Source organism: Saccopteryx bilineata, chromosome 11 (assembly GCF_036850765.1).
Source record: "Saccopteryx bilineata isolate mSacBil1 chromosome 11, mSacBil1_pri_phased_curated, whole genome shotgun sequence".
Classification (NCBI taxonomy): Eukaryota; Metazoa; Chordata; class Mammalia; order Chiroptera; family Emballonuridae; genus Saccopteryx; species Saccopteryx bilineata.
In genome coordinates this window covers 53,173,966-53,201,875 of record NC_089500.1, presented here as the reverse complement: position 1 = coordinate 53,201,875, position 27,910 = coordinate 53,173,966, and the positions used below count along the sequence as shown (strand labels likewise).

Genomic DNA, 27,910 nt, shown 5'->3' with positions numbered 1-27,910 from the left:
TCCATGATACAAAATTAGATACATACAATTAAAAAACCCTTGATACAGTGATACCATGAAAAGTGAACCGTGATACAGCGAGGGATGACTGCAGTCCCTGTGAAATGTAATGAGACTTTGATTCGGCAGGCGTGATAGAAATGGAAAGTAGCTGGTTAATTTATGAAATGAGAGATGCTTCCACCAGCTGAGAGAGTGATAACACAGAGGAATGTTAAAATGGAAGGAAAGATGACAAAGTTTTGAATGAAGTGTGTCTAAGATACTCTAATTCAGCCCACCTGTTACCACATTCAAGAAACTCAGGATCAGGAATTGCTAAGATTTGAGACTGGGATAAGGGTGGTTGTTGAAAAATGATACTTTATTTTTCCATGTATAAGACGCTTCCATGTATAAGATGCACCTTAATTTTGGGACCTGAAATTTGAAAAAAAATATATTACATAAAGTTATTGAACTCAAGTTTTATTCATTATAAAATGCATACAACTCCTCATCACTGTCAAAACTCCCATCCATTAGCTTGTCCTCATCTGTGTCTGATGATGAATCACTGTCTTCAACAATAAGTGCAAAAACAAGCGTGAAAAAGCAGGAAATGCAAGTAAAAAACCCTTATAACCACTGTGTAAGATGCACCCAATTTTTAGACCCCAAATTTTTCGAAAAAGTGTGTGTCTTATACATGGGGAAATATGGTCATTAAAAAATTATCCAATAGTTTGTTTTTAAAGATATGCCAAAATATCCCTGAGTCAAACATAGCCTCACCTCATCCTCATTCTATGTAGTCTCTCTCCAAGTAGACCCAGGTGACATCTGAAACCCCAGCTCTGTTGTCAATAAACTCTTCTACATACTGAATAGTTTCCTCATCCAAGAGGTAGAAACGCTTTTTGGCTCCATCCTGGTGTTACGGCCTTTGGGTGGATTCATTGGTCATTGTCCTCCTTGTACCAAAGGGATGGTTAGGCCCAGCCATTGCCTTCTGTGGTTGTGAAAAGAGAAAATGTTATGTGGGAGAAAGAGAGCAATATCTGTGGACAGTCATACTTAAGTTTATTTTCCTTCCTACTTGAGGTGAATCACCCTGGCTCTACCATTTACTGGCTGAGTGACCTTTGCAAAGCTACTTAATCTCCCTATGTCTCAGTTTCCTTGTCTTTAGAATGAGAGCAATAACCTCAGGATTAAATAAAAGAAGTTCCGGTAAAGAATTTGGCATAAAGCTAGGGATAGTCATTCAACCTGGGTTTATTGAATGGTTGCTGGGCACTGTGCATATTGTGATAATGAAACAGGCACAGTTTCTGCCCTTATGGAAATAACAGTATAACATCAAACAGGTCATTAGACATCAAACAGGTAATCAAAAAAACTATGAAATAGAAAATTGTGGAAAGTGATGTAAAGGAAATGAACCTAGGACCCTGGTAGAGAATAAATGGTGTGTGTTTATGTGTATATATGTGTGTAGAGTGGTGATGTGGTGTGGACAAGACCCACTGGCAGTGAGGATGACAGAGACGCAGAGACCCGACTTGGGAGACCAGGTTCAGTGATGCAGATCCGCTTTATTCAGGAAGTAAGCTAGCTTATATACACAGGTTCAGCCTATAGGGTGTTACAGCGTGTTCTTCACAGCCAATGGCTGAAAAGGTCAGGGAGCTGCCTGGTTGACGCTGAGTCACTTCCTTATAGCGGGCAAGCTCTCTCCTGGGTGTGCCTAGGAGGGTTTCAGGTGCTGGAGTGTTCTCACAGCATTGCATCAGCCACAGCTGCTAGGAATGCACTCTGCGCTCTACCTACAGTGTGTGTGGGTGGGGGGGGGTGTTGGACATCCTAAGGTTACTTAGGCAGAAAATAAATCTCTCTGAGGACTAATATTTAAACTTAGACTTGAGTGAGAGAGCCAGATATGCAGAATGGAAGGAATAGCATTTTCAGTGAGCCAGAACTCTGTGCGAATGTGCTAAACAAGCACTCAAAAATGTTAGGTTGGTAAGAGATGGGAGGTCACGCCCTCAAATGGGGGAAAAAAAGAATTCTTATAACTACTGCTAATCTTTTTATCATTTTGTCTGATAGTAGAAACCTTAATTTAGTGCCTTCTAGGCAGACTCAGTCAAAATGATTGATTATTCAGTCATTTCAGAAAACCTCTGAGCAGAATTCAGGATTTTAAATAGCAGCTAAGAAAGGATTTTCACTTTGTCCCTTTTCCCTGAGGTTGTTGTGTCTGAACTCAAGGGGGTGGGATATTTAGTTTGCAGACCCTAGGGGTGTCCTAACAGTTACTGAAATGTGACTTTGTTCTTTGCTTTTGGGGCTTGATCTCTGAACCATCACCTTAGATGGCCATGGATTAGACATGGCCCTGCTGAAGCCTTCCTTATTCTGACCTCAAGACCTGTCCTGGCTACATGTCCATGCCCTCCTGTATATATGTGAGTTCTCTGGGTTGGAAAGGACTTAGGCAGTGACACTTAAGTTCATCTGCCTAGACAATTCATCCCTCTGGCATCAGCCTGGAAACTTTCATGAGGCTAGAGGTCTTTCTAAGCTATATATACACTTGGAAGTGTTGAATGAACTCAAAATGAGTCTGGAAGCTTTGTTAGAAATTTACTGTAGAGATTTATTCAAGTGTCTTAGAGTTTGCAGACTAAGAACACAGCTAGGCAAAAAACCACAGAAGTGTTCCAAAGAACAAAGAAAAGTTAAAATATCTTATAGTAAAAAGAGCATTCTTGAGAATTATGAGTCCTGTATTTTTAGCACTAGGATTGGTCCAGGATGGTTATCAGTCAGATGTCAGGCAGTCAGGGTGATGGTGCCAGGTGGTATGGAAGATGCATGCCGGGAGGTCTGGTCATGTTCAGTGGATAATAGATAACCCAAATAATAGATATCAGGTGGATGTATACATGAGTCATTCAGGGAGTAATTAGATGTATATCCAGGCACTGACAAAGTAGTGGAGAGTTCAAAAAAGTTGAAGTTCCCAGGCTGATTAGAACAAGAATGGAATCTTTCCTCATGCCTCAACCTTTATAATGTTAATAATTTTAGCAGCCTGGTTAAAATAACTTCATTTTATATATTCTCTACTGAGAATGAGAAAGGGGCCACATACTCAACCTAACAAGCTCAGGGTAGGCCCCGATGGCAGACCTTACAAACTCGGAGACTGCAAGTAACCACAAAAGGTGGTCTGAACATAAAAATTCCTAACTAAAAGGGGGTCATTGTGGGTAGTCATGTCGTAGGCCTGTAGCTTCTTGGCAAAAGTTAGTCTTTACCTTTGAAATTGTCTGTTGTCTTTGTGCTTCTAAGATAGCATACCTTTGAAATGTCAGAGTAATTTTCTTTGCCAGGGTCCTGAAAAGCACAGCCGCTGACATTAGGACACAGACCACATTGTTTTCTTGACGCCCACATCTCATCTCTGTGTGCTTTAATGTTAACTATCCTGTACCCGCCAGTATAAAAGAAGTATGTCTCTCTGCTTTACTCTTCCTATGACCTCAGAGTTTTTCTCACCTTTGCTTTCTCCCCCCACCCCTCCATTTACTGCTGGTGGAGAGCATGGCGCCAGCGTGTTACTGACGATGGGACCTCAGTTCAGCAACCTCGGAACTTGAGCTCTGGCTAAGTGAGAATAGAGAGCCAAGACTCAAATACAAGCAAAAGTTTATTTGGAAAGTCATAGGGGCAGAAGAAGTGAGCTGTAGAAGAAATGGGTTCAGGAAGCAAGTTACAGAGGCAGAAGAAGGGCCTTGGAGGTAAAGGCAACATGCCTTGGGGGAAGGTGGGGGAATGGGAAGGGTGCTGACACGCTCCTGGGAGGGAGAGTGCACTGGGCCCTTTTCCTAAGGGCTTAACATTTTTTTAAAAATTGATTTTTAGAGAGAGGAGAGAGAGAGAGAGAGAGAAAGTGGGGAGGTACAGGAAGCATCAACTCTCATATGTGCCTTGACCAGGCAAGCCCAGGGTTTTGAACCAGCAACCTCAGCATTCCAGGTCGATGTTTTATTCACTGTGTCGCCACAGGTCACCACATTGTCAGTTTGGCTGAGATCAACTATTATAAGACTTTTTCTTAGGCTAGATGTTCCTTCCTGGACACTGTCTTCACTCTTTCCTCAGGATTCAGATTAAAGTCTTATGATTTCTCCAAACTCCTCTGGGCTTTCAGTTAATCCCCCTTTGAGGAATCACCCCGCCCTGCACTGAACAGGGCTGGGACACAGCCATTGGACACAGTCTTCTTTTTTGGAGGCCCTGCTAAATCTATTGCTTCTTATATATCCTAATACAAAAAAAAGAAATCTTTCTCCCAAGCCCAGAATCAGTTTTCAAACAAAACGAATCCAATGCAAAATATTTCCCTTGGGGTAAAAAAAAACAGGCTATACTTTTTCTGGCTTTTCTCCCCACCTATTCCAATTTAACTTTGAGGCTAGGTCTCAAAAAACTTTTTCTCTTCTGCTCTTGTAATTAATTAAAAGCCCTGGCTTTCAAGACTGTACTCTCTGCTTTGCATTTCAAGTGCTTATTTTAAAATTCAAATATCAAGATTCAGCCTAATGTCTACTATTGTTACCTAAAGAAGTGTAAAAATAAATTACTAACTGAAAACCATCAATTTCCAAATGTTATCATGCTACTTAAGCATTATTAGCTTATTGAAAGACCTTTAAGCTATTGTCTAGCAACATCTCAGTATTTTTAACTATCTACCTCACTCCCCACCCCTTGACAGAAGCCAAGCCGTATGTTTCATTATGGTCCTCTCTTTGTCTACCCCCATCCTGGATAACTTCCCCAGCCCTGACAACATCACTCGCAGGGTCCTTTCACTTCCTCTCTGCTGACTGTCCAGCTGTCACTCACAAGGGCATACTCAGGACTGCTGTCATCCAGAAGGGCTCCCCAGCTGAAACCTCAGACTCAGATATCCTGCCTGCAGTCCTGCCTTTCTTCCTTCGAGCTTCTTTGCATTGTGGAACTAGTCTTTTAATCATACAACTTCTGGTCCAAAATGATCTCTAATTTTCTATAGAAAATTTAGACATTTCTCTCCCATGGCTTATTTTCTTTCCTTCCTCTGCCAGTGGCGTTCTCATCTGTTAAAGGAAAAATCCAATAATCATAAACGTTGAAAAGATGTCACTGGTTTTGTTCAGTGATTCATGAATAGGGCAGCATCCAATCTAACAGAAAGAAGCTCTGAAGAGCTGTACTAAGCAAGAGATTTTTATAGAACAAAGTGATCGGGAACAGGAAAGTTATACTGGGCATTTACTGATTGGGTTGCTGGTGGATATGGTGTTTTTATGGAGTCACAGAGAAAGCATTTTACAGACTCACGTATAGAGAAGATAAAGCTTTCACAATAAGATTAATTCAGAATTAAAATGGCTGCCCCCACAGGTTTCCAGTGTCTTATCTTCGTTAGCCCACCAAGGAAAAAGTCCAAATTTGTCTCCATTAAACCCAGTATAAAGACCAAAGCCCAGGTATTCCATGTCATGGTTTTCAGTTCAGTTTGTCCCTGTCCTATCCTCATCTGGCCCCCAACTGGGAGCCTGTATCACTGCTGAGCCCCAGCTGGGCCTCAGCTGGCCAATAGGGTTACGTGGCTGCTTGGAGAACTCGTGAGCAAATGTGGCAAGCTTACTTTCCCAAACAGCAGATAGAAAGAGGGAAGGGCCATTTCTTTGTTAGGCATATGTTTATATTTGTGAGCTGGGAAGGACTAGCTTTTCTATAAATCAACCAGTCTCTTAATCTTTTGTGAGCTAGTAGTGGTTCCTCCCACTAACCCAGTGGTTCTCAAACTTTTTGAAATCAGAGCACATTTAAAACTTTACAAATAATTGTAGGTGCACTATATACAAATTTCTGAGAAATATGTTATAATAATAAAGTCAAATATTAAAGAAAAAATGTATAAAATCTAAGAGTGCTTTTATGGTAATTAAATGAAATAAACACGACAAAATTAAATTAATTCTGACATTAAAAAACATTTTTATGTTACATTTTTTGAGTTATACTTTTAGAAGTCATAAAAAAGGGGTTAAAAAATAAAAAAGTGACAAAAAATTATCTTTATATATATATAGATACATTCTTAGTAAGATTTAGTAAGTTCTACAGGTCCCGGTGCAAATGTATTAAGTTTTTTCATTCTTGTGTTTATTAGAAGCATGAGACTGATGTGCCTAGCGATTTCTTCAATATTTGGAAATATATTTGAAAGGCAAACTTTCATTTCCTCATCAATACATTGAAGAATTCCTCTCTTTTTACTCTTAATTGTGTTGAGTGCAGAAAACCCCCACCATACATATCATCTTAACTTTATACCAAACAAAGGATAGAAGAAACTTGTCTCCAGTCTTTCCGGGAACATGGGGGGTAGTGTAAACAATCCAGCACCACAGCTTAACAGCCTTTTGCAACCTAATCAGGCAAGTAAAATGGGGGGTTGGGCAGATTATCAGCTTACAGCCAATTCCCCACACCTCTGTCCCCCAAAAATCTAAACTCCTAAAACCCTGTTGGTCTTTTGGTCCCTAACAGGGGACACATATTTCTCTGGAATAACATAGGGTGCACCTGGAAGTGTTCTAGGGCACACCAGTGCACACTGGCGCACACTTTGAGAACCACTGCACTAACCAATTAGACCTTTCTTTTAAGAAAGACTGAGCAGGCCTCTATTGCTACCATCTTGGCTTCCACTGCACGTGCCTCAAGGGGAAAGGACAGAAACCCTACCCCTACTCTATCTACCACCACCACAGCCCCCCCCCCCACAGTCTGGGATGGACGGGTTATACCTTGGGGAGCATGAAGAACTGGTTCAAACTGGTTCTTCCTTCCTACACAGGGGAGGGAGGAGAGTTACTTCCCTAGAAGGGCAATCTTCTGGGGTATCTGGAATTGCAACTTTCTGGTGAAATAAGCAGGCTCCTCAACGTCTGATTCCCTCTACTTCCTTCCCTTATTAATATTTAGCTACCTATGCTAACAACTGGTTACAGCGGGTTCACTTTCCTTATAAAGAACAAAGGGAAGTCTTGAAGCTGGGTCTGGTAACTTGTGCTGGGCAGACAAGCACTAATTGGTTGACTTCTACCTTCCTTTTCTAGGAGGGCTTAGGTAAGTTTTACTTTGCTGATATGCGGGCTTAGCAGGAGTGACTCCATCTTGGACTTACTTTAGATATTTTCATACATCCATACCCTGGCTTCATGTGACCACACCACCCATCAGCTCTTTGGATAAACATATGCAGGCCTCCAATGGGTTGCTCCCTTCTCCACAGTCCTTTCCCTGTCTCTCTCTTTCTTTTTTACCAGACTCTAAGCTAGTTGAAAGCATATCTGTGTCATAAGACTCTAAATCTTCACTATCTATTACTGTTCTTAGTATTGCTCCACTGATCAATAAATGCTTGTTGAATAAATTAATGAAGCAAAGAGTAATGTGTATTTTAAAAATAAATTGCAACATTGCATATCTATTTACTCATTCTTTAATAATTAATATTGGCTAAGAACAATAATTCAAATCTGTTGCATAGAAAATGTAAAATTATTTTAGATTTCAATATTTTAAATAGTTCTCCAAAATAAACTGAATAACGAAATAGAAACAGAAGCATGGATCATGGAACAGACGGACAGCTGTCAGAGGGGAGGGGCTTTGGGGGGGCTAGATGAAAGAAAGTGAAAAGATTAAGCAAAATAAAAAGCCCAAACAAACACATAGAGAAGCACAAGTGTGGTGATAGCCAGAGGGAAAGGGGTGGGGATAGGTGGAGGTGGGCAAAGTAGGAGGAATAGGGACAGAAAAAGACTTTGCTTGGGACAATGTGCACACCACACAGTGTGCAGATGATGTTTTGTTGAGTTGTACACTTGAAATCTGTACAATTGTATGAACTAGTGTCATTCAAATAAATTCAGTTAAGGAAATATTTCTCAAAATATTCAATTTTTAGGGTATTCTCCCTCATATTTCTACTTATTAGAAATATTAGCCTGACCAGGCGGTGGTGCAGTGGATAGAGCATTGGACTGAGACACAGAAGACTCAGGTTCGAAACCCCGAGGTTGTGGCTTGAGCGTGGGCTCATCGGCTTAAGCACGGGCTCAGTAGCTTGAGAGCGGGGTTGCTGGCTGAGTGTGGGATCATAGACATGACATCATGGTTCCTAGCTTGAGCCTAAACACCACTGTCTTGAATCCCAAGGTTGCTGTCTAGAGCAAGGGGTCACTCGCTCTGCTGTAGCCCCCAAGCTAAAGCATATATGAGAAAGAAATCAATGAACAACTAAGGAGCCGCAATGAAGAATTGATGCTTCTCATTTCGCTCCCTTCCTGTCTGTCTGTCCCTATCTGTCCCTCTCACTGTCTTTGTCACACACAAAAAAGAAATATTTGATTGTTACAAAGTGATTTTTGATTAACTGTATAGCAGTATTTATTTACATAAAGTAAAATGAATTCATTATAAGTATACAGTTCATTAAGTTTTGACACATGTATATACCTATATAACCACCCCTAACAGTAAAGATACAGAAAAATTCCATCATCCCCAAGTTTGTGTTCCTTTTCAGTCAGTCCCAATCCACTCTCCTCCACATCCCCAAGTTCCAGACAGCTACTGATCTGCTTTATGTCACTATAGCTTCTTTAGCTTTTTCTAGAATTTAATAAAAATGAAACCATACATTATATACTCCATTGTATCTGGCTTCTTTTGCTAAGTTTTTGAGATTTATCAGTGTTGCTTCTATATGCCACATGTTGAGAAGCCATACAATGTTGTTTACCTTATGGTAGTTTTCACTTTCTAGCTAGGATGACTAAAGCTATTGTCAATATTTATGCATAAGTCTTTGTGAAGACACAGTTTTCATTTCTCTTGGGTAACCACCTAGGAATGAAATGGATGGGTTTTAGGGTAAGTATGTGTTTAATGTTATAAGAAACTATCAAACTGTTTTCCAAAATGGTTGTAACATTTTATACTCCCACCAGCCATGAATGAGCATTCTAGTTGTTCTATAACTCATCAACACTTGGCATTGTTAGTCTTGTTAATTATCCTCATTTTACTGGGTATGTAATGATACCTTGCTGCAGTTTAAATTTATAATTCTGTGATGACTAATGATGTTGAAAAGTCTTCATATGCTTATAGGTCCATAGTAATATATTTCTCTTGTGAAGTATTTGTTTCAACATTATGGCAAGTTTTAGTTGGGGTGTTGTTCTACTGAGTTGCAAGAGTTATGGATATATATGTCAGATACACATGTTGTGAATATTTTTTCCTAGTCTGTAGCTAGCATTTTCATTTTCTTAGCAGTGTTTCTCAGATAGCAAATAATTTTAATTTTGATGAAGTCCCATTTATCAGTTATTTTCTTTTATGATCCATACTTTTTGCATCTTATCTAAAAAATCTTTGCCAATTCTAAGGTTGCAAAGAATCTCTCTCAGGTTATAGGCTCATTATTAAAATTGGTTAAGGAGTAACTAATGGGTCAGTATTGACTTGAATTTAGTTTATGATCTGAAGAATAATTCCTCTCTGATACCAAAATCCCTGTGTAGTATACTGTGACTCTCCTAATTCTGAACTGAGCCTTTCAATAGAGATGAAGAACTTTGAACAATTGTTTAAACAATTAATAAATTCTAAAGCATATAGCTCAAGTGAGCAGGAAATGAGAACACCCAATTTCAATTTAGACTGTATTGAGGCTCTCCTATTTGTCAGTATACTTTTTAAAAAGTGTACAATATTTTTCTTTCTCCTTTTGTTTAAAAAATATTTTTGAGTCTCTCAATATGCCACTTTGTGTCTTTTGTATCTTTCTCCCTTTACATATGTTTATCCCAGAGAGCTTTTTCTATTTCTCACCTCTTTTCTTTCCCCTTCCTATATTCCTTTCCTTTTTCTTTTTACTTCTCTCTTTACCTCTCCTCTTTTCAATCTATTTTTTTCTCATTGATTCTTTTCTTTTGAAATGACTTAGTGTAGAATCTATAATATAAAAACATAGATACATTAATGCATTCAGAACTTATTGACTAAAGTTTTATACTGCCTATTCACAATTTTGAAGATAATTTGAATGTTGTATTGAATGCTTTATGCTTCTCCTTAAAAACTAACCAGGTTAGCCTGACCTGTGGTGGCGCAGTGGATAAAGCACTGACCTGGAATGCTGGGGTCGCTGGTTTGAAACCCCAGGTTTGCCTGGTCAAGGCACATATGAGAAGCAACTACTATGAGTCAGTGCTTCCCCCTCCCCCTCCCCATTTCTCTCTTTTTCTCTCTTCTCTCTAAAAAAAAAAATCAATAAATAAAATCTTTTAAAAAACTCACTAACCAGGTTAGTAATGAACATAGTTCTTTAACAGGAAAATAATATCTTCAAACAAAGATTGTTTTTTAGGAAAATACTAATTTTGCTAAAACATACTATAAAGTTAACTGTTATAATGTACTTTTTCCAATAAGGAAGTTTTGCTAATATTCCCTTTCAGAAAATATGGCTCTTTCATAGTCCCCTTTAAAGCATCTTGCAGAACCCAAACTGCTTCATAAAATGCAAACCTACATTGTCTCCTATTCTTTAAGCCTGAAAAAATTCTTCAATATTACCCATTTTTTTCTTAATGCAATACAATCATTATTTTTATCCTCCCTTCCCGTTTATTCCATCATCTTTTTTATTTTAAAAAATATTTCTGTCATTTCCCTCTCTGTATGTATTTTTACCTCACTCTCTTTACATCTTTATAAATTGGATAGGACAAAACTTAGTTTTTCAATGTCTTCTTTCTCATTCAGTTTTTCTGTTTTCGTGTCTCTTTATACCACATTCTCTCATTTCTTTTCTGTTTTGCTTAATTCACCTCTTGCTCTTCTTCCACAGGCCCAATTCAATGACTGCTAGCAACTGTCAGGGGAAGAGTTCTTTTCCAGGACTTCATTTCTGTAATCATTTAAAGCCTACAGGCTAAAACATTTGGAAAAAATATGGTTTAATGCTTCATAATTAAAATGTTTCTTTTTATGCCTATTATCAATACATCAACAAACAGCAAGTATTGGCAAAGATGTAGAGAAAAGGGAACCATTGTACACTGTTGGTGGGATTGTAAATTGATGCAGCCACTATGGAAAACAGTATGGAGGTGTCTCAGAAAATCAAAAATAGAATTGCCACAGGATCTAGCAATTCTACTTCTGGGCATTAATTCACAGAAATCCAAAAACACTAATTTGAACAGATATATGTAGCCCTATGTTCATTGCAGTGTTTTTTATATTAGTTTCCATTCCATTCCATCTTGGAGGCAACCTAAGTGTCCATTGATAAAGAAGAAGTGGTAAATATATACAATATATATAAATATATAAAAGGCAATATTACTCAGATATAAAAAGGAATGAAATCTTGCTGTTTGTTATAATGTGGATTGCCCTAGAGAAATAAGTTAGACAGAGATAGGAAAATGCCATATGATTTCACTTTTATGTGGAATCTGAAAGCAAAATAAGTGAACAAACAAAACAGAAACATACTCATAGATACAGAGAACAGATCGATGGTCATTAGGTAGGAGGGGTTTGGGGAAATGGGTGAAAAAGGTGAAAGGAATTAAGTTGTACAAAATGTCAGTTATAATAATTGTCATGGGGACAGAAAGTACAGCATAGGGAATCTAGTCAATAATATTGTAATAAATATGTATGGTGCCAGGTAAGTACTAGACTTATTCAGGTGGTTACTTCATAAGGTATATAAATGTCTAATCTCTATGTTGTATAACTGAAACTATTATAATATTGTATGTTAACTATAATTGAAAAATAAATTTTAAAAGTATTTCATAGAACAGTTTGCCAAGTTGAATTTCTAAAAAAAAATGTTTTTTTTTTTACAAATCAATTTCAGCTTTTTCTCAGAAACATGAAAAATTGTTTAAAAATTTATTTTATTTTAATTTAGCCACAAATATTTATTTAATAGCTATTATGAATCAGGCACTGCTCAGGGTGGTGAAGTAGTAATAATCAAACAAGCCAATATTCCTACCTCATGTAGTTGACAGTTTAATGGTTTGAAATATGTAAAGAGTAAATAACTTTAGGTTTACAGGAAGGTTGCAAAGATAGTATGGAGAGTTCTTATGTATTCCTTAGCAAGTTAAAATTTTAGTTGGATGAATAATACTTTTAAAATAAAGATAGTCTTCCAGTCAAGATGGCAGCATAGGTAAATGTGGTGCTCAAATCCTTCTGCAACCGTGTCAGAACTACAATGAAACTGTACAACAACCATCATGCAAAATCATCTGGAATCTAGATGAATGGGAGTCTTACAGTTAGGGATTTAAAAAAGAAAAAAGGCAGAGATGTGGAATGGGCTGGTCCCATACCCACACTGGTATTTTAAAATCTGGAGAGATATCTCAGCTGCAGAGGTCCCCTCCTGAGGAATGGGAGATCCCAGCCCCACACCAGACCTTCAAGTTCAGGGTTGCAGAGGCAGAAATAGAAGTCCCTATAACTTCTGGATGTAAAAACCAGCAGGGTTTGTGGCTGAATGAGACAGAGGGCTGATGCAGTCCTAGGCATTTCCTCTTAAAGGTCCAAAAAACAGACTTACTTGTACACACTTCATCTGAGCTCCAGCACTGGGGCAGCAGCTTGAAAGGAACCAGGGACCTACAGGGAGAAACTGAAATGTCTGGCATGAGCATCAGAGCTGGGGGGCAACTTTTTGCCAGACAAAAGTGCTGGCAGAGGCTATTGTTCCTTTTCAGAGACACCCTCCACCATCCCACACACAGCCAGCAGGCAGGCACCAAACCTGAATCTCAATCTGGCTCATACTATTTGCCAGCCCTGGTGATTCCTTCACCTTCCCCCCCTCCCCAGCCCCAACTGCTGGGCCCACACAAGCTGTTTCCAGTGACTTTTCCATATAAATGGTCTCTCCTGCCTCAATGTTTAGACTTTCTAAAAGTCTCTGTACCTCTTGCTAAGTGGCCCAGACCTGGCACTAATGGCAGCCAGCCTTGGTTTGTAGCTTGGGTTCTCCTGGGCACCTCCAAGGTCAGCAAAGGCAGCAGCCTTCTGCAGATTGCTCTGTAGTTTGTGCTGAGTGGCACTGGGCAGAGCAGAGGAGGTGGCTGACCTTGCACCTCCTGGGAGATACTGGAGCCTGTGCACCGGTGGACAGCTTCAGACTTTACCAAATTATATAAAACCCTACCACCTCCATGAGTGACACACTCAAGGGGCAAACTTGCTGAGCACAAAAGCCCCACTGAAATAAGTCCTGCTTTATAGGGTTGACTTGTGCACAGTAGCTCCTCTTGCTGTAGTTGTAGCTGGTCCTTACAGCTGATCAACTTGGGGGGAGGGAGGCTCAGTCTTTCCCAGTGACACCAACAGCAATCAGAGCTCAACTACAACAAGACAGTACACATAGCTCACACATGGGCACACCCAGAGTTCCAACTCAGGTGACTGGGGAGGCTGTGCCACTGGGCCCTATAGGACACCTACTATACAGTGCCACTCTTAACAAATCTGGGATATGTAGCAGCTCTACCTAATACATAGAAGAAAACATAGGGAAGCAGCCAAATGTGGAGAGAGAGAGAGAGCGAGAGAGAGAGAGAGAGAGAGAGAGAGAAACAGGTATAAATAAAACAATAGGATAAAACTCTAGAAAGACAACTAAGTGAAATGGAGGCAAGCAAACTGCCAGATGCAGAATTAAAACAATAGTCAAGGAACTTAGAACTTCAAAAGCATGAGAAAGGACATAGAAGTCATAAAAAGAACTACTCATAAATGAAGAATACAATAACTGAAATGAAGAATAATTTACAAGAAATCAACAGTAGAGTAGATGAAGCTGGGAATCAAATCAGCAATTTGGAATATCAGAACAGCATAAAGAAAACTGAATCTAAAAAAAATGTAGATAGTGTAAGGAGCCTCTGGGACAATTTCAAACCAACCAACACTTGTATCATGGGGGTGCTGGAAGGAGAAGAGAGAGAGAAAGCAATTGAAAACGTATTTGAAAAGATAATAACAGAAAACTTCCCTTATCTAAGTGAAGAAAATAGACATACAAGTCCAGAAAAAACAGAGAATCCAAACAAGATGAACCCAAAGAGGCCCACACCAAGATACATCATAATCACAGTGCCAAAGGTTAAAGACAAAGAGAGAATTTTAAAAGCAGCAAGAGAAAAGCAGTTAGTTACCTTCAGGGGAGCTCCCATAAAATTGTCTACTGATTTCTCAACAAAAACTTTGCATTCCAGAAGAGAAATATTCAAAGTGATGAAAAGCTAAGACCTACAATCAAAATTACTCTACCCAGCAAAGCTACCATTTAGACTCAAAGGACAGATAAAAATCTTCCCAGGCAAGGAAAAGCTAAAGGTGTTTATTACCACCAAACCAGTATGACATGAAATGTGAAAGGATTCTTTTTAAGAAGAAGAAGAAAAAAAAGGGTAAAAATATGAACAATAAAATAGTAATAATTACATATCTATCAACAATTAAATTAAAAAAAAAACAAAATAAAGAAACAGTTATAGATACAGAGAACATTTTGCTGATTGCCAGATGGGTGATAAAGGTTAAGGCATTAAGAAGTACATGTTGGTTGTTACGGAATAGTCATAGGCATGTAAAATACAGCATAGGGAATATAGTCGGTAATATTCTAATACCCGGATAGGTGCTAGATTTATAAGGTAATTCCTATGTAAGTTATCTAATGTCTAATAACTGCAGTATACACCTGAAACTAATATATGATAATATTGTATGTCAACTGTAATTGAAAAAAATTTAAAAATGACTTTAAAAAAGTAAAATGAGTATAAAGTGTGAAGAGTCAGGATGTATGGCTGAAGACAAACTTCAAATGGTGAAAATAATGGGAATATTTCAGAATGGGTTTTAAAACTTTTCTATTTGTTAAAACTCTAAAAACAAAGTACAATAAATAAATAATAAGAATGAATAGGAACTTGGGGAAGTCTGAGAGTTATAGCTCTAATCTGCCTATGGCAATTTTTTTGGCACCTCTAATTTAATGTTTATATGTCACATGAATCGACTACTACATATATGTCTATGTTCATTTTCATATAATATATTCTCCCAAGTCTTCAAGTAAAGTGGCTCGATCGATTCCCCTCTATCTCCCCATTTTTCAGTTCATCCAACTTCTTGTTCAAGTATCTGTAGGGGTAGGAGTGCCCAGTTTGGTAAGTTTAGCACAAGAGTAGGAAAGTTAGGACATCTAGTTCAACTTGTTTGCCATCTTGCTTCCTATCACTATTTCCATCATTGATAGAAATGATGGTACTAGAATGAAGTAGATGGTGGTGGTCATGGTGGTGGTGGTAGCTGCCTCTCTGATAGATGGCTATCTCAAAATGCAATTCATTTTTTGAGTACAGAATGAGTTGCCTTGAGTGGGGTATTTAAACAGAGACAGAGTGAGACTATAATAGAAATTTAAGCCTCAGTTGGGGGGTTAGATTGGTTAAATGATATATTAAGGAATCTGGATTATATGACAAAATGAAAGGGAATTTTTATTTTTCTATGATGCATTGTTATTAAATTGATCATTTATATTAAAATATAAAAATCTAATAGCATTACTAGAACATTTAAACTAAACCAACAGAAGAATAATTCTAGTAGGGGTAAAAATTGGAGATACTGGTTTTTATTTTTATTTTTAACATTTAACATTTTTATTTTTTATGTTTTTTATATTCATTTTTTATTTAAGTATAGTTGTTATACAATCTTATATTAGTTATATTAGTTTCAGGAATGCAATATAGTGATATTTTTATATCTTACAATGTGATCACCCCACTAATTCCAGCAATATCTGTCACTGTGTAAACTCATGTTAATATTATTGACTATCCTCACATTCCTTTTTTCACCCATCCCCCAACCCTCCATTCTGGTAGCCATCTATTTGTTCTCTGTTTCTATGAGTCTGTTTTTATTTTGTTTCATTTGTTTGTTTTGTTTTGTTTTTAGATTCCACATATGAGTGAAATCATATGATATTTGTCTTTCTCTATTTGACTTATTTCACTTAGCTTAATACCCTCTAGGTCCATTCATGTTGTCTCAAATGGCAAGATTTCATTCTTTTTTATGGCTGAATAATAGTCTACTATATATATGTACCACCTCTTTATCCATTCATCTATTGGTGGACACATAGGTTGCTTCCATGTCTTAGCTATTGTAAATAATGCTGCAGTGAACATGGAGATGCATATGCCTTTCCAGGAGATAGTATTGTTGAATATAAAATGTACTGATAAAATAAGTGTAAATAAAAAATAATTAAAGTATCTTGGTTATATTGGGAATAAGAGTAATTGCTCTTACTAAAATGTAAATAAGCAAAATCAAATTGAGAGTCAATTGTCCTTAGGCTGGGTAGCAGTGGTGTGTTGGGTAGAGAAAATGAAGAGATGAGGCCCTGGCCGGTTGGCTCAGTGGTAGAGCGTTGGCCTGGCGTGCGGAAGTCCCAGGTTCGATTCCTGGCCAGGGCACACAGGAGAAGCGCCCATCTGCTTCTCCACCCCTCCCCCTCTCCTTCTTCTCTGTCTCTCTCTTTCCCTCGTGCAGCCGAGGCTCCATTGGAGCAAAGATGGCCCGGCCCTGGGGATGGCTCCATGGCCTCTGCCTCAGGCGCTAGAGTGGCTCTGGTCGCAATAGAGCCATGCCCCAGATGGGCAGAGCATCACCCCCTGGTGGGCATGCCGGGTGGATCCTGGTCGGGCGCATGCGGGAGTCTGTCTGACTGCCTCCCCGTTTCCAGCTTCATAAAAATACAATAAAAACCCCACAACAACAACCACAAAAAAAAAAAAGAAAATGAAGAGATGATGGAAGGAAGAAGATCAGAGAATAGGTGAGGATGGGCCTGATAGAGAATTTTCTCTTTTGTCCTTGACCTGTTGAATGGTTTTTATTGATTATGTTACCTCCTATTGTCACAACAGGCAAATCAATGAGCTCTGGAACCATTTTTAGGCATTTCCCCCCTACTACTTCTTCTTTTTAATTTTTTTATTTGTTTTTAATTTTTTTTAATTTTTAATTTTTTGTATTTTCCTGAAGTGAGAACCAGGGAGGCAGAAAGACAGACTCCCGCATATGCCCAACTGGGATCCATCCGGCATGCCCACTAGGGGGCGATGCTCTGCCCATCCGGGCAACCAGAGCCATTCTAGCACCTGAGGTAGAGGCCATGGAGCCATCCTCAGTGCCCAGGCCAACTTTGCTCCAGTGGAGCCTTGGCTGTGGGAAAAGAAGAGAGATAGAGAGAGAAAGGAGAGGGGGAAGGGTGGAAAAGCAGATGGGCACTTCTCCTGTGTGCCCTGACCAGGAATCAAACCCAGGGCATCCATACACTGGGTTGATGCTCTACCACAGAGCCCACTAGCCAGGGCTTCCTACTACTTTCTAGGCTTCTGTCTAGCTTGGAAGCCTATGGGAATCCATCTGGGTTCCTTCATTATGTACCAGTTAGAAAGATGTGCTCTGAGGTTGGAGTTAATGTCAGTAATTTATTTCTTTTTAAATGCTGATACATCTAATAACTTATGCTCAAAATATCATCTTTTGACCAGCAGCACCAGCAGCATGGACATTACCTGGGAGTTTGTTAGAGATACAGAATCTGCTCTACTGAATCATAATCTGCATTTTAACAAGATCTCCATGAGATTCACATAGACATTAACATTTGAGAAGTACTGATCTAACATATTTCTATAGGGTGTCATCTATCCCCCGGGTGTCAGTAGTCTCCTAGAATAAGTTTAATTGAGGTTGCTCTCTCTTAATTAATCCATTAATCCAATATCACATTTAATCCCAATAATAGACCTTGGAGGTACATTCATCCTTATATTGCAGATGAGGCAGTGAAATAATTTATCCCAGATCACACAACTAGTATATGGTGAAAAAGTTATACTTGAGTCTGACTTATTTTTAAGTCTTTTTTCTTTCCCTACACTCTGTTGCTTTTCCTTGAACTGAATCATGAGTGATGATTTATGCATGAGGATATTAATTACAAAATAAACATTGTAGAGGAGAGCCCTATTGAGTGTGTTAAAAGAAAGCAGTCTTTCATTTATTCAAAGATTATTTCAAATAGTGTTTCTCACTGTGGTAAAGCAAGTAAGACAGAATGAAGCATCACTGGTCCCTGGCTTTTGGAGTAGTAACTTGGGGAAATGAGAGGACTGCATCCTGTTATGCCCACACTTCATCCTGCTCATCAGCTGACTTGCATTTTGTTGCTGTTGCAGCAGGTGCCATCTGTTCAAGTCTGTGTCGAGCCAGGTGCTAAGAGCAGTACTGATTGTGTTATGTTGAGGCTGTCCATATGCCTCCATGCAAACTGTAGCTCAAGAGATGTAAAACTCTTTGCATTTTCAATCTTTCAGATAGCTTTGAACAAAACCAGTGTTAATAGGGCTATTTGAATGCTTTATATTTTCCAAAAGAGTGTATAGCCACCAACCAAATTATTAAGAAATACTGTATTTTTAGACTTATCTATATTTTTTCCAGGAAGAAGGCAAGTAAAAAGACTCCATAAAACACTGCTAATGACCCTGATCATCTTCTGTTCTTATACTCCCTTCAACTGCAAAGATAGAGGATAAACCCAAAGCAACTGGCATCTACTTTGAGTCTGGAGGGTCCTTGTGCACTTTAGCTCTATGATTATAAGCCAGATGGACTTGTTTCAAGCTGGGTAGTATCTATTGTGAGCTGTTCACACTGCACAAGCATTTCTTGGGGGAATTAGTGCTTTAAAATGAGCAGTGGGTTAGAAGCATGAAATGAGTGTGAGGCATGTCCCACTCAGAGTAGAACTGGGTGTATATATGGGGGCACAGTTTTCAACTCAGTAAAGGCAGGGGAAGCAGTAATGTTTCCTAATGGGTTTCAGGGCTGTTCTCACACTTGTAAAGGACTCTTCTGGCTCATCCTTTAATAGACTCTGTGAGTTTATCAGTGAAGGAGGCCAGCCTCACCGAGGTCTCGCATCTCCGCTCTGGGCCCTGCTTTCTCTAAAGTAATGACCTTGAGGGTTTCCAAGCTTAGGAGCTGTCTGACCCGGATTGGCTGCCTGGAAGAGGCCTCTGATAGCGGTTCCCTTCCCATGCTTCGGTAGTCACCCTGACCTTCCCTCCTGCTGTCTTTCTGACGTTAGCACAAGACTGGGGACTTGGGCGAGGGAGGAGTCCTGGACCCGGAGGACTGATTAACTTGGAAGTCCCACCCTTCTGTTCAGAACCAGCCCGACTCGGAGTACTCAGAGTCAGCCTCATGAGTAAAGCTTCTTGCTTTAAAAAGGGGGGGGGGGGCAAACCCATTCTAAATGTCAGCTCAATATCCATGGGGACTAGCGACAGGAGGTAATTAGAAGCAATTAGCTGTCCCCCTGCCGGGAAGCAGGGCAATTACCTTTTTCTCTTTTCCTCTTCCGTCCTTCCTTTTCCCGTGGAAGCGGTAGCAGTGCTTTGCTCTCTAAACAGCTATGTACGCTGAGCTGGCAGAGGCAAAAGGGATGAACTGAGCCGGGATTCCGTCTCCTCCTCCCGCCGCCGCGGTGGCCGCCGGCAGAGCAGTGCATTGTGGAGGCTGAGCGCGCCGCATTGGCTGGAGCTGCGGCGTCCGACTCGCGCAGCGGGGAGCTGTCCGAGGTGCTGACCGCCCCGGCCCGAGGCCGGCCCGCGCCCTGCGCGCGTACCTGCACCGGACCCCTCCAAGTCCTGGCCTTACTCCCGCACTCCGTCTGTCTGTCTGTCTCTCTTTACCTAGGGGCGTAGCGGCTGGAGGAAATCATGGTATTCGCTCCAGGTACACCTGCACTTGTTTTCTCACCAGGTGTCCAACCGGGGTAGCGGGAAAGAGAAGAGAGAGGGAGGGGAGGAAAGGCCTCCACCTTATGGTTCATCTACGCATTTTGGAGTACAGTCTGTAAGGCGCGGGAGAGTTACCCTGTGTGGAGTCTTCGCCCCTCTCCCCAGTCCTGCCCCATGTGTCCTCTAACGATCTCCAGCCACCGTCCCGCCGCCGCTGCTCCTCGGCTTAGCTCCTCCACATCCCATCAGAGTTCAGGCACCTCGAAAACTGGCACCTTCCCCAGCCGCCTTCGTGGGCCAGGAGGGTGGGGACACGGGGCAAAGAGGAGTGGGCTTTGGGCTACTTCGGTGAGAATCTCCTTCATTGCCCCTTCCTCCTCTACAGAAGTGACAAAGTGACCCGGTTCCTCCTGACCTCCAGAGGAGAGAAGTAAGTGAAACCCAGGGGAGTGGGACAAAGGTCAGGCGAGCGATACTGCTTAAGGAATTAGACCTGAAACTGGCCGGCCGAAGGCTGCAGCACCGAGACTGCTCCTGCGGCGCTGCCTGAGGTTGCACAGTGTCTTTTTGGAGCTGGCGGTGAGAGACTTTGTTCTCTTTGCTGCTATCTGTGGTTACAAGTTGGGGAAGTCAGATTTGTCTGCGTTTGACTGCCTTACCAGCGTGTGCGTGTGTGTACGAAGACATGGATGTGTGTTTCAGGTGAGGTCAGGTGGAGTTAGGAAACAGCTGGGAAAGCGTGGTCATTGTTAACACACGAAGTTGTATCTAGGGGTAGATACAAAGTCTTTCCACTCCCCACCCCCCAATTCCAGTCCCGGCTTTCATTAAAGATTGCTGAGGATAAAAGGGAGTAGGGGGAAAGTGTAGAGGAACCTAGCACTCTTGGTTTGCATTTAATGTGGCTATGGACCTCCCATAGCTGGGGAGGAAAGGTATTTTTTAAAGGGAAGAATTGAGTCTGAGCTTCAAAAAATTCACTTAAGTAAACTTGAGCAGAGGAAGTTGCCCTCCCTCCTCCACAAATTAGGTTGCTAGCTGGGGAGGCAGGTATGATTTTCTGTCAGTTTTGACACTCAGCACAGGGTGTGACTCTGAGGACTGAGTGCTCTGAGAAAGCCAGTAAATCCTTCTGTCCCCTGCTCCCATCCCAGGTAATTCAAGGGAAGAAATTGTTCTGCATAGTGAAGGACAGTCAATCAAAATGGGATTGTGAAGTTGGGAAACAAAAGCTCTTTGTTGTGCATATTAATTACTTAACACTTATAAAACATTTTCTTGCCCTTATTTATTCTTTAAATTACCCTCTGAGGTAAACAATATCATCCTTATTTTACTACCCCCAGGGAGGCTGATTCTAGACACTTCTGCCAGCCTCAGCTGGAGTTTTCTGACCTCAGATTCTCTTTTTCCTGTACCTTATTTTTTGGGGGTGGGAGGAAGCCTCATCAATACCAGGGAAAGCTACTTTTTGGTTTAAAGTCAGAGGTAATCAAGGGGAAGTGTCCTTTCATTCCCAATGTGGGGGATGGCTGATGTTGTCCAGAGTTAGGGTTGTTGGGTGCTGTTAATACAGTATTTTCTAAAAGTATTATTGTGGGTGAAGGATCGTGCAAAGAACAGTGGTGAATTTCTGGTGTTGACTAATTTGGCTTAAGAAGCCCACTATTTGGATAAGGCTTTGCTTATCTATTTTTCTTTTAAATCTTTTATTAGCATCCCCCACCCCCCTTGAGATGAAAGTAGAAGTTATTCATAATTGTCAGGGATGGCATAAATTAATCAGGGTAAGATATGTGAAACACATTTTGAGTCATTTTTTTATTATTCAATTTCTTTTGAAAAAATTATAAGCATTCAGGGGCAATAGGAACAGGGTGCTAGAAATATGTCGGTTTATCTTATCAACTAACCATATGTCTTCTAACTCATAGTGATCTTATTCTGAAAGAAAATGATAACAATGAATTGATTTTGAACTCTGCTAGCTTTTTTGAATTACAACCTCATTTCTAGAACTGTTGCTCTTCTAAATCTCCATAATCTGGGGATCCAGATGTTTTATACTAGTCAAGGGAAATACCCCTCACCTCTGCCTCCCAGCCAGCCAAATGTTCAGGAAGGGAGGGAACAGAGGAATGTTATGGTCACTCCAAAATTTAAAAAAATGTGTTTGATAATCCAAGATGAATAAAAAAAGTTAACAATGAGCTGATTCTAAAAATCAGGTCAGTGGGTACTGTGCCCTTTAAACCCCACTGTAGCTTTTTAAATTCTAGCATAGGGAAATAAGAGATCTAGTTCTGGCCTTGCCTTGGAAGATTGACCATCCATTGAATGGTTCTGCTGTCTTTTTGCTTATATTAAAGGCAAAGGTGAAAAGTGACAGAGATTTATGGAGCAAGTTTCAGTCCAGATGTACAATGGAATGAGGGAGAGATGGAATGGGAGTTTATATTCTAGCTAGGATTCGCTCTTATCATATGTTATAATATATTCTTACATTCTCTTATTTCATTAGTTTACAGATTATAAGTGACAGTGCTGAAGTTGGGCAGGGTCTGTGAGTGGTTTCTCAGTTTACACAGGACAGACAATTCAATCCTATTCTTTATTCCTTTCTTATACCATTCATAAACTTTGTGATTTGTATTTTCATTTTGTGCGCACAGATTTTTAAAACCCTTAATTATGAAGGGCCATGAATACTAATCATTTAAAAATTCAGTTACCGGAAACCTATCACTCATGTCTTCTTTCCTCTAAAGGAAAATTAACAAAATTAATAACCATTCACTGAGGAATAAAGTGTAAATATATTGAATTCTTTATAAGTATGATATATTCTAAAATACTGGTTAAATAAACTAAGTTGGGCCCATGGTTGAGGTAAAAAGACCAAAATAAGGCCCCTTGCTCACTTTTTCTTAGTCTTTTATCCACTCCTCCTCCTTCCTTCCCCTTCAAACTGAAGATGGAATCTTTTTTTCTGGAGCAATGTGATAAGATTTAGAGACATACCACCACAGCCAAGGTAAAGCAGATGACACAGCCAATAGAGAAAAATAGTTTGGCTCCTGTGCATACTACTAAACTGATGCAGGTTACTTAGTCTATGGCTATACAAAAGCTTTCATTTGGGAGGAGCAAAAAGTTATAGGAGGAGATGTCTAGACTATCCATCCTGTGCAAAACCAACAATTGGTTTTGTGGAGAATATCGAGACATTTTTAGCCATTTATGGAAAAGTCAAAGTGAAAAAAGGAGAATGACCACTGGACATTGGTTTTGAAAGTGAAGAGGTATACAAGAGCATGTTAGGGTATTTCTTGGCCTATGCAGGGATAGAAAGGATAGGCTAATGAATCAAAAGTCTTTTCAGTGCCATGTTCAACCCAAAGAATTCCAGACTGAGCAATCAGATTAGCAACTCTTCCTCCCCCGAGGAAGAGCTAATAAAAAAGAGTGTGTGGTAGAGAGTGTGGACAGAAATATCCTTATCCCTGGACCACTCCCCACTTTCCTCAGTGATTTGCATATACTTCAGGGGTTAATGCACTTCTCTGTGGATGAACCTAATGCATTTTGACTGGTTTGGATTGCCTTTAGGTATGATGTATTGTCAATAAAAAGGTTGTTAGTCTCTTGCAAAGGAATTAGGCAAGGTATTATAACAAGGATTTCATGGGGAACAAAAATGGTGTAATTGTAAGCAATTAGACAGCAGCACTTTGACTGCTAAGATTAAATTAAAAAAAAAAAACACCTAGTAACCATAGTTTTAGAGAGCTCTATCAAAAATATTTAAGAAAATTTCATTTGTGACAAGGTAGTTATACCTTTTATTTTTTATATAAGCCAATTTCTGGCAAATCAATCAGTAAATTATAGCAGACATTTACCTCTAAGCTTTACAATCTTCCCACCCAATAAATTCTCTTCTGTTGATGTTTTTTAAAATTTTGTATTAATTTATTATTTAAAAAGTTACATACACTTTTTGATGTACAATTCTATGGATATTAACATATGTATAGAGTTGTATAAAGAGTATAGAACAGTTACATTGCACCAAAAAAATCACCTCCAGCTACCTTTTTGTAGTCACCCTGTTTTCTTCACCTCTAACTCCCAGTTACCACTGGTCTGTTTTCCATCCAATGTATTTGCCTTTTCCAGAATGGCATGTAAATGGAACCATGAAGTACATAACCTTTTGAGACTAGTTTATTTCACTCAGTATAATGTCATTGAGATTCATCTATGTTGTTGCATGTATCAAAAATTCATTCCTTTTTATTGCTAAGTAGTATTTATTTTCAACTTCTGGTAATTATGAATAAAGCTGTGATAAATATTCCTGTATATGTATTTGTGAACGTAGGTTTTTATTAGTCTAGGTTAAATACCTAGACTTGGGAATACTGGACTTTGTTAGTGTCTGCCTCACTGTTCTTCAGAAGGACTATATCTTTTTGCATTACCATCAGCAATGTAGGAGAGTTCCAGGTGCTCTAAGTCCTTGTCCTTCTGATAAGTGTGTAATAGTATTCATTGTCATTTTAATTTGCATTTCTTTAATGACTAATTGTGACAATTTTATTTTAGAAGCTTATCTGCCATATGCACTTCTTATTTGGTAAAGTGCCTTTTCAAATTTTTTGCCCACTTCTTTTAGCAAGGGGAATGTTTATTTTCTTATTGTTGAGTTTTGAGAGTTCTTTGTATATTCTGGATACAGATCTGTTATTGGATATGTGATTTTGAAATATTTTTCTACAGTTTGTGCCTTGATGTTTCATTCTTTTAATGATACCTTTTTCAGAGCAAAAGTTTTCATTTTAATGCAGCTAAATTTATTGTTTTTTTCTTATATAGATTTTGCTTTTGAAGTTATAACTAAGAACTTTTTGCATAACCCAAGGTCAGGGAGATTTTTCTCCCATGTTTTCTTCTAAAAGCTTTATAATTTTACTTTTGGATCTAATTATGGGATTAGATGCCAACTCTCAGGACTTCATATAAATGTTATTGTCTCCTTAATTCCCCACTTTCTAATACCCTTACATTGGAGGTTAGGGTTTCAACATAATAATTTTGGAGGGACATAAACATTCAGTGAATAATAAATGATTTTTGTGTATGGTGTGAATTATAGATCAAGTTTAACTTTTTTGCATATGTATGTCCAATTGTTCTAATACCATTTGTTGACAGATGTTATCCCAATTGAATATCCTTTGTGTTAAAAATCAATTGGCTATATTTGTGTGGTTCTATTTTTGAAAATTTTGTTCTATTTTATTCACCTACATATCCATCCTTCCACTAATTCCAGATATTTTGTTTACTATATCTTTGTAACATCTTTTAAAATCAAGTAGTGGTAATCTCTCAACTTTGTTCTTCTCTTTCAAAATTCCTTCGCCTTTTCATATAAATTTCAGAATCAGCTTGCCTATATCTACATAAAATTCTGCTGAAATTTTGATTGGAATTCCATGAAATATACTGATTCGTTTGTGGGGAATTAATATCTTCTGTTGAATCTCCAGTTCATGAACATGCTATGTCTCTTTGTTTAGGTCTTCTTTGATTTCTTTCGTCAGTATTTTATAGTTGTTAACATATAGATCTTGCCTATGTTTGATAGATTTATGTCTTAATATTTTTCTGGGAGGAGCCACTACAAATGGCATTAAAATTATTCAATTTACAAGCATTTATTGCTATTATAGAAATATGATTGTTTTTTGAATATTGACTTTGTTTTTTATGAACTTGCTTAATTTTCACATTAGTTGTAGTAGTTCTTTTGTAGATTTCTTAGGAGATTTAAATGTAGGCAAGCATGTTTTCTGCAAATATGGATCATTTTATTTCTTTTCAAGTTTATGCCTTTTTTTTTTTTGTATTTTCTGAAGTTGGAAATGGGGAGGCAGTCAGACGGACTCCCGCATGCGCTCGACCGGGATCCACCCGCCATGCCCACCAGGGGGCAATGCTCTGCCCATCTGGGGTGTTACTCTGTTGCAACCAGAGCCATTCTAGCACCTGAAGCAGAGGCCATGGAGCCATCCTCAGTGCCCGGGCCAACTTTTGCTCCAATGGAGCCTTGGCTGCGGGAAGGGAAGAGAAAGACAGAGAGGAAGGAGAGGGGGAGGGGTGGAGAAGCAGATGGGCGCTTCTCCTGTGTGCCCTGGCCAGGAATCACAAGTTTATGCCTTTTTGCATTGACTAGAACTTCTAGTACAATATTAAACAGAAATAATGAGAGCAGGCAATCTTGTTTAGCTCTTAATCTTAGGGAAAAGTATGCAATCCTTCATCATTAGGTATAATGTTAGCTGTAAAATTTTTATACCTAGATGATCTTTATAGGGCTGAAAAAGATTCTTTGTAGTCCTAGTTTGCTACTCATTTCTTTTTTTTTATAAATCATCAGTAGATATTGAGTATTGTCAAATGTTTTTTCTTCCTGAAATAATATGATCATGTGGTTTTCTTCTTTAATGGTTGATGTGGTGAATTACATTTATTTATGTATTTATTTATTTATTTATTTATTTATTTATTTATATGACAGAGACAAGAGAGAAAGTCAGAGAGAGGTACAGATAGGGACAGACAGGAAGGGAGAGAAATGAGTAGCATCAATTCTTTGTTGCAGCACCTTAGTTGTTCATTGATTGCTTTCTCATATGCACCTTGACCGGCAGCTATAGCACACTGTATGACCCCTTGCTGAAGCCAGCAACCTTGGGCTTCAAGCCAGTGGTGGCCTTAGGGCTTGAGCCAGTGACCATGGGGTCATGTCTATGATCCCACACTCAAGTCAGTGATCTCGTGCTCAAGCTGGTGAACCCACGCTCAAGCCAAATAAACCCGTGCTCAAGCTGGCAACCTCAGGTTTTAGAACTTGGGTCCTTCACATCCCAGTCCAATGCTCTATCCACTGTGCCACCACCTGGTCAGGCCATTGATTGATTTTTAAATGTTAAATCAGATTTAAACTCTTGAGAAAACACTCACTTGGTCATGATATTCTTTTCATGTACTAAGCGGTGCTTTTCAAACTTTTTTGTTGTTGTTGTTGTTGTTGTTTTCATTTTTCCAAAGCTGGAAATGGGGAGGCAGTCAGACAGACTTCTGCATGCGCCCGACCAGGATCCACCCAGCATGCCCACCAGGGGGCGATGTTCTGCCCCTCTGGAGCGTTGCTCTGTTGCATCCAGAGCCATTCTAGCGCCTGAGGCAGAGGCCACAGAGCCATCCCCAGCGCCCGGGCCATCTTTGCTCCAATGGAGCCTCGGCTGCGGGAGGGGAAGAGAGAGACAGAGAGGAAGAAGAAGGGGAGGAGTGGAGAAGCAGATAGGTGCTTCTCCTATGTGCCCTGGCCGGGAATCAAACCCGGGACTCCTGCATGCCAGGCCGACGCTCTACCGCTGAGCCAACCGGCCAGAGCCCTTTTCAAACTTTTTACACTTGAGGACCAGTGACAATAATATAATTATTTTTGGAACCCCTAAGACAAAAGTCACCCTAAGCATAAGTGAATTTAAATTCATTGGGTCTATAATCTTCATTCAACATGAAGGTGGTTAACTCTTTTGTGGACTGACACAAAATTTCTGGTGGACCAGTTCATAGACTGACAGTTGAAAAATGCTATACTAAGGATTTAATTAGTTAAAAAAAATTTTAAATAATTTTATTTAGAAAATTAAATATACTGTGGTGACATTGATCAATAAGAGTACATAGGTTTCAGGTAAACGTTTTCATAGCATTTGAACTGTGGGTTATATTGTGTACTCATCACCCAAAGTCAAATCATTTTCCCTTACCATATATCTGTCCCTCTTTACTCCCCTCCTGCCTACCTCAAA

At 39.5% G+C, this 27,910-nt stretch overlaps 1 protein-coding gene and 1 long non-coding RNA gene across 3 annotated transcripts in view; one reads left to right on the top strand and one right to left on the bottom strand.

Annotated features, from left to right (window-relative positions):
- Positions 1 to 344: 344 nt before the first annotated feature.
- On the bottom strand, positions 345 to 19,851 carry LOC136315546 (uncharacterized). The gene is made up of 4 exons (XR_010727523.1): positions 19,621 to 19,851; positions 12,716 to 12,787; positions 775 to 991; positions 345 to 420 (listed from the first exon to the last, which is right to left on the bottom strand). It is a non-coding gene; the product is annotated as an uncharacterized lncRNA (long non-coding RNA).
- Positions 19,852 to 19,860: 9 nt separating this feature from the next.
- AKAIN1 (A-kinase anchor inhibitor 1) overlaps positions 19,861 to 27,910 on the top strand; it is a 51,059-nt gene continuing 43,009 nt past the window's right edge. The window contains exons 1-2 of one of the 2 annotated variants that reach the window (XR_010727522.1): positions 19,861 to 20,016; positions 20,407 to 20,451. Coding sequence is in view for 1 of the 2 variants with exons in the window: in XM_066247233.1 (XP_066103330.1) it covers positions 20,001 to 20,016 (16 nt within the window). In the remaining variant the exon portion in view is untranslated. The remainder of the gene's footprint in view (positions 20,017 to 20,406; positions 20,452 to 27,910) is intronic. The other variant, XM_066247233.1, reaches the window with a different exon arrangement.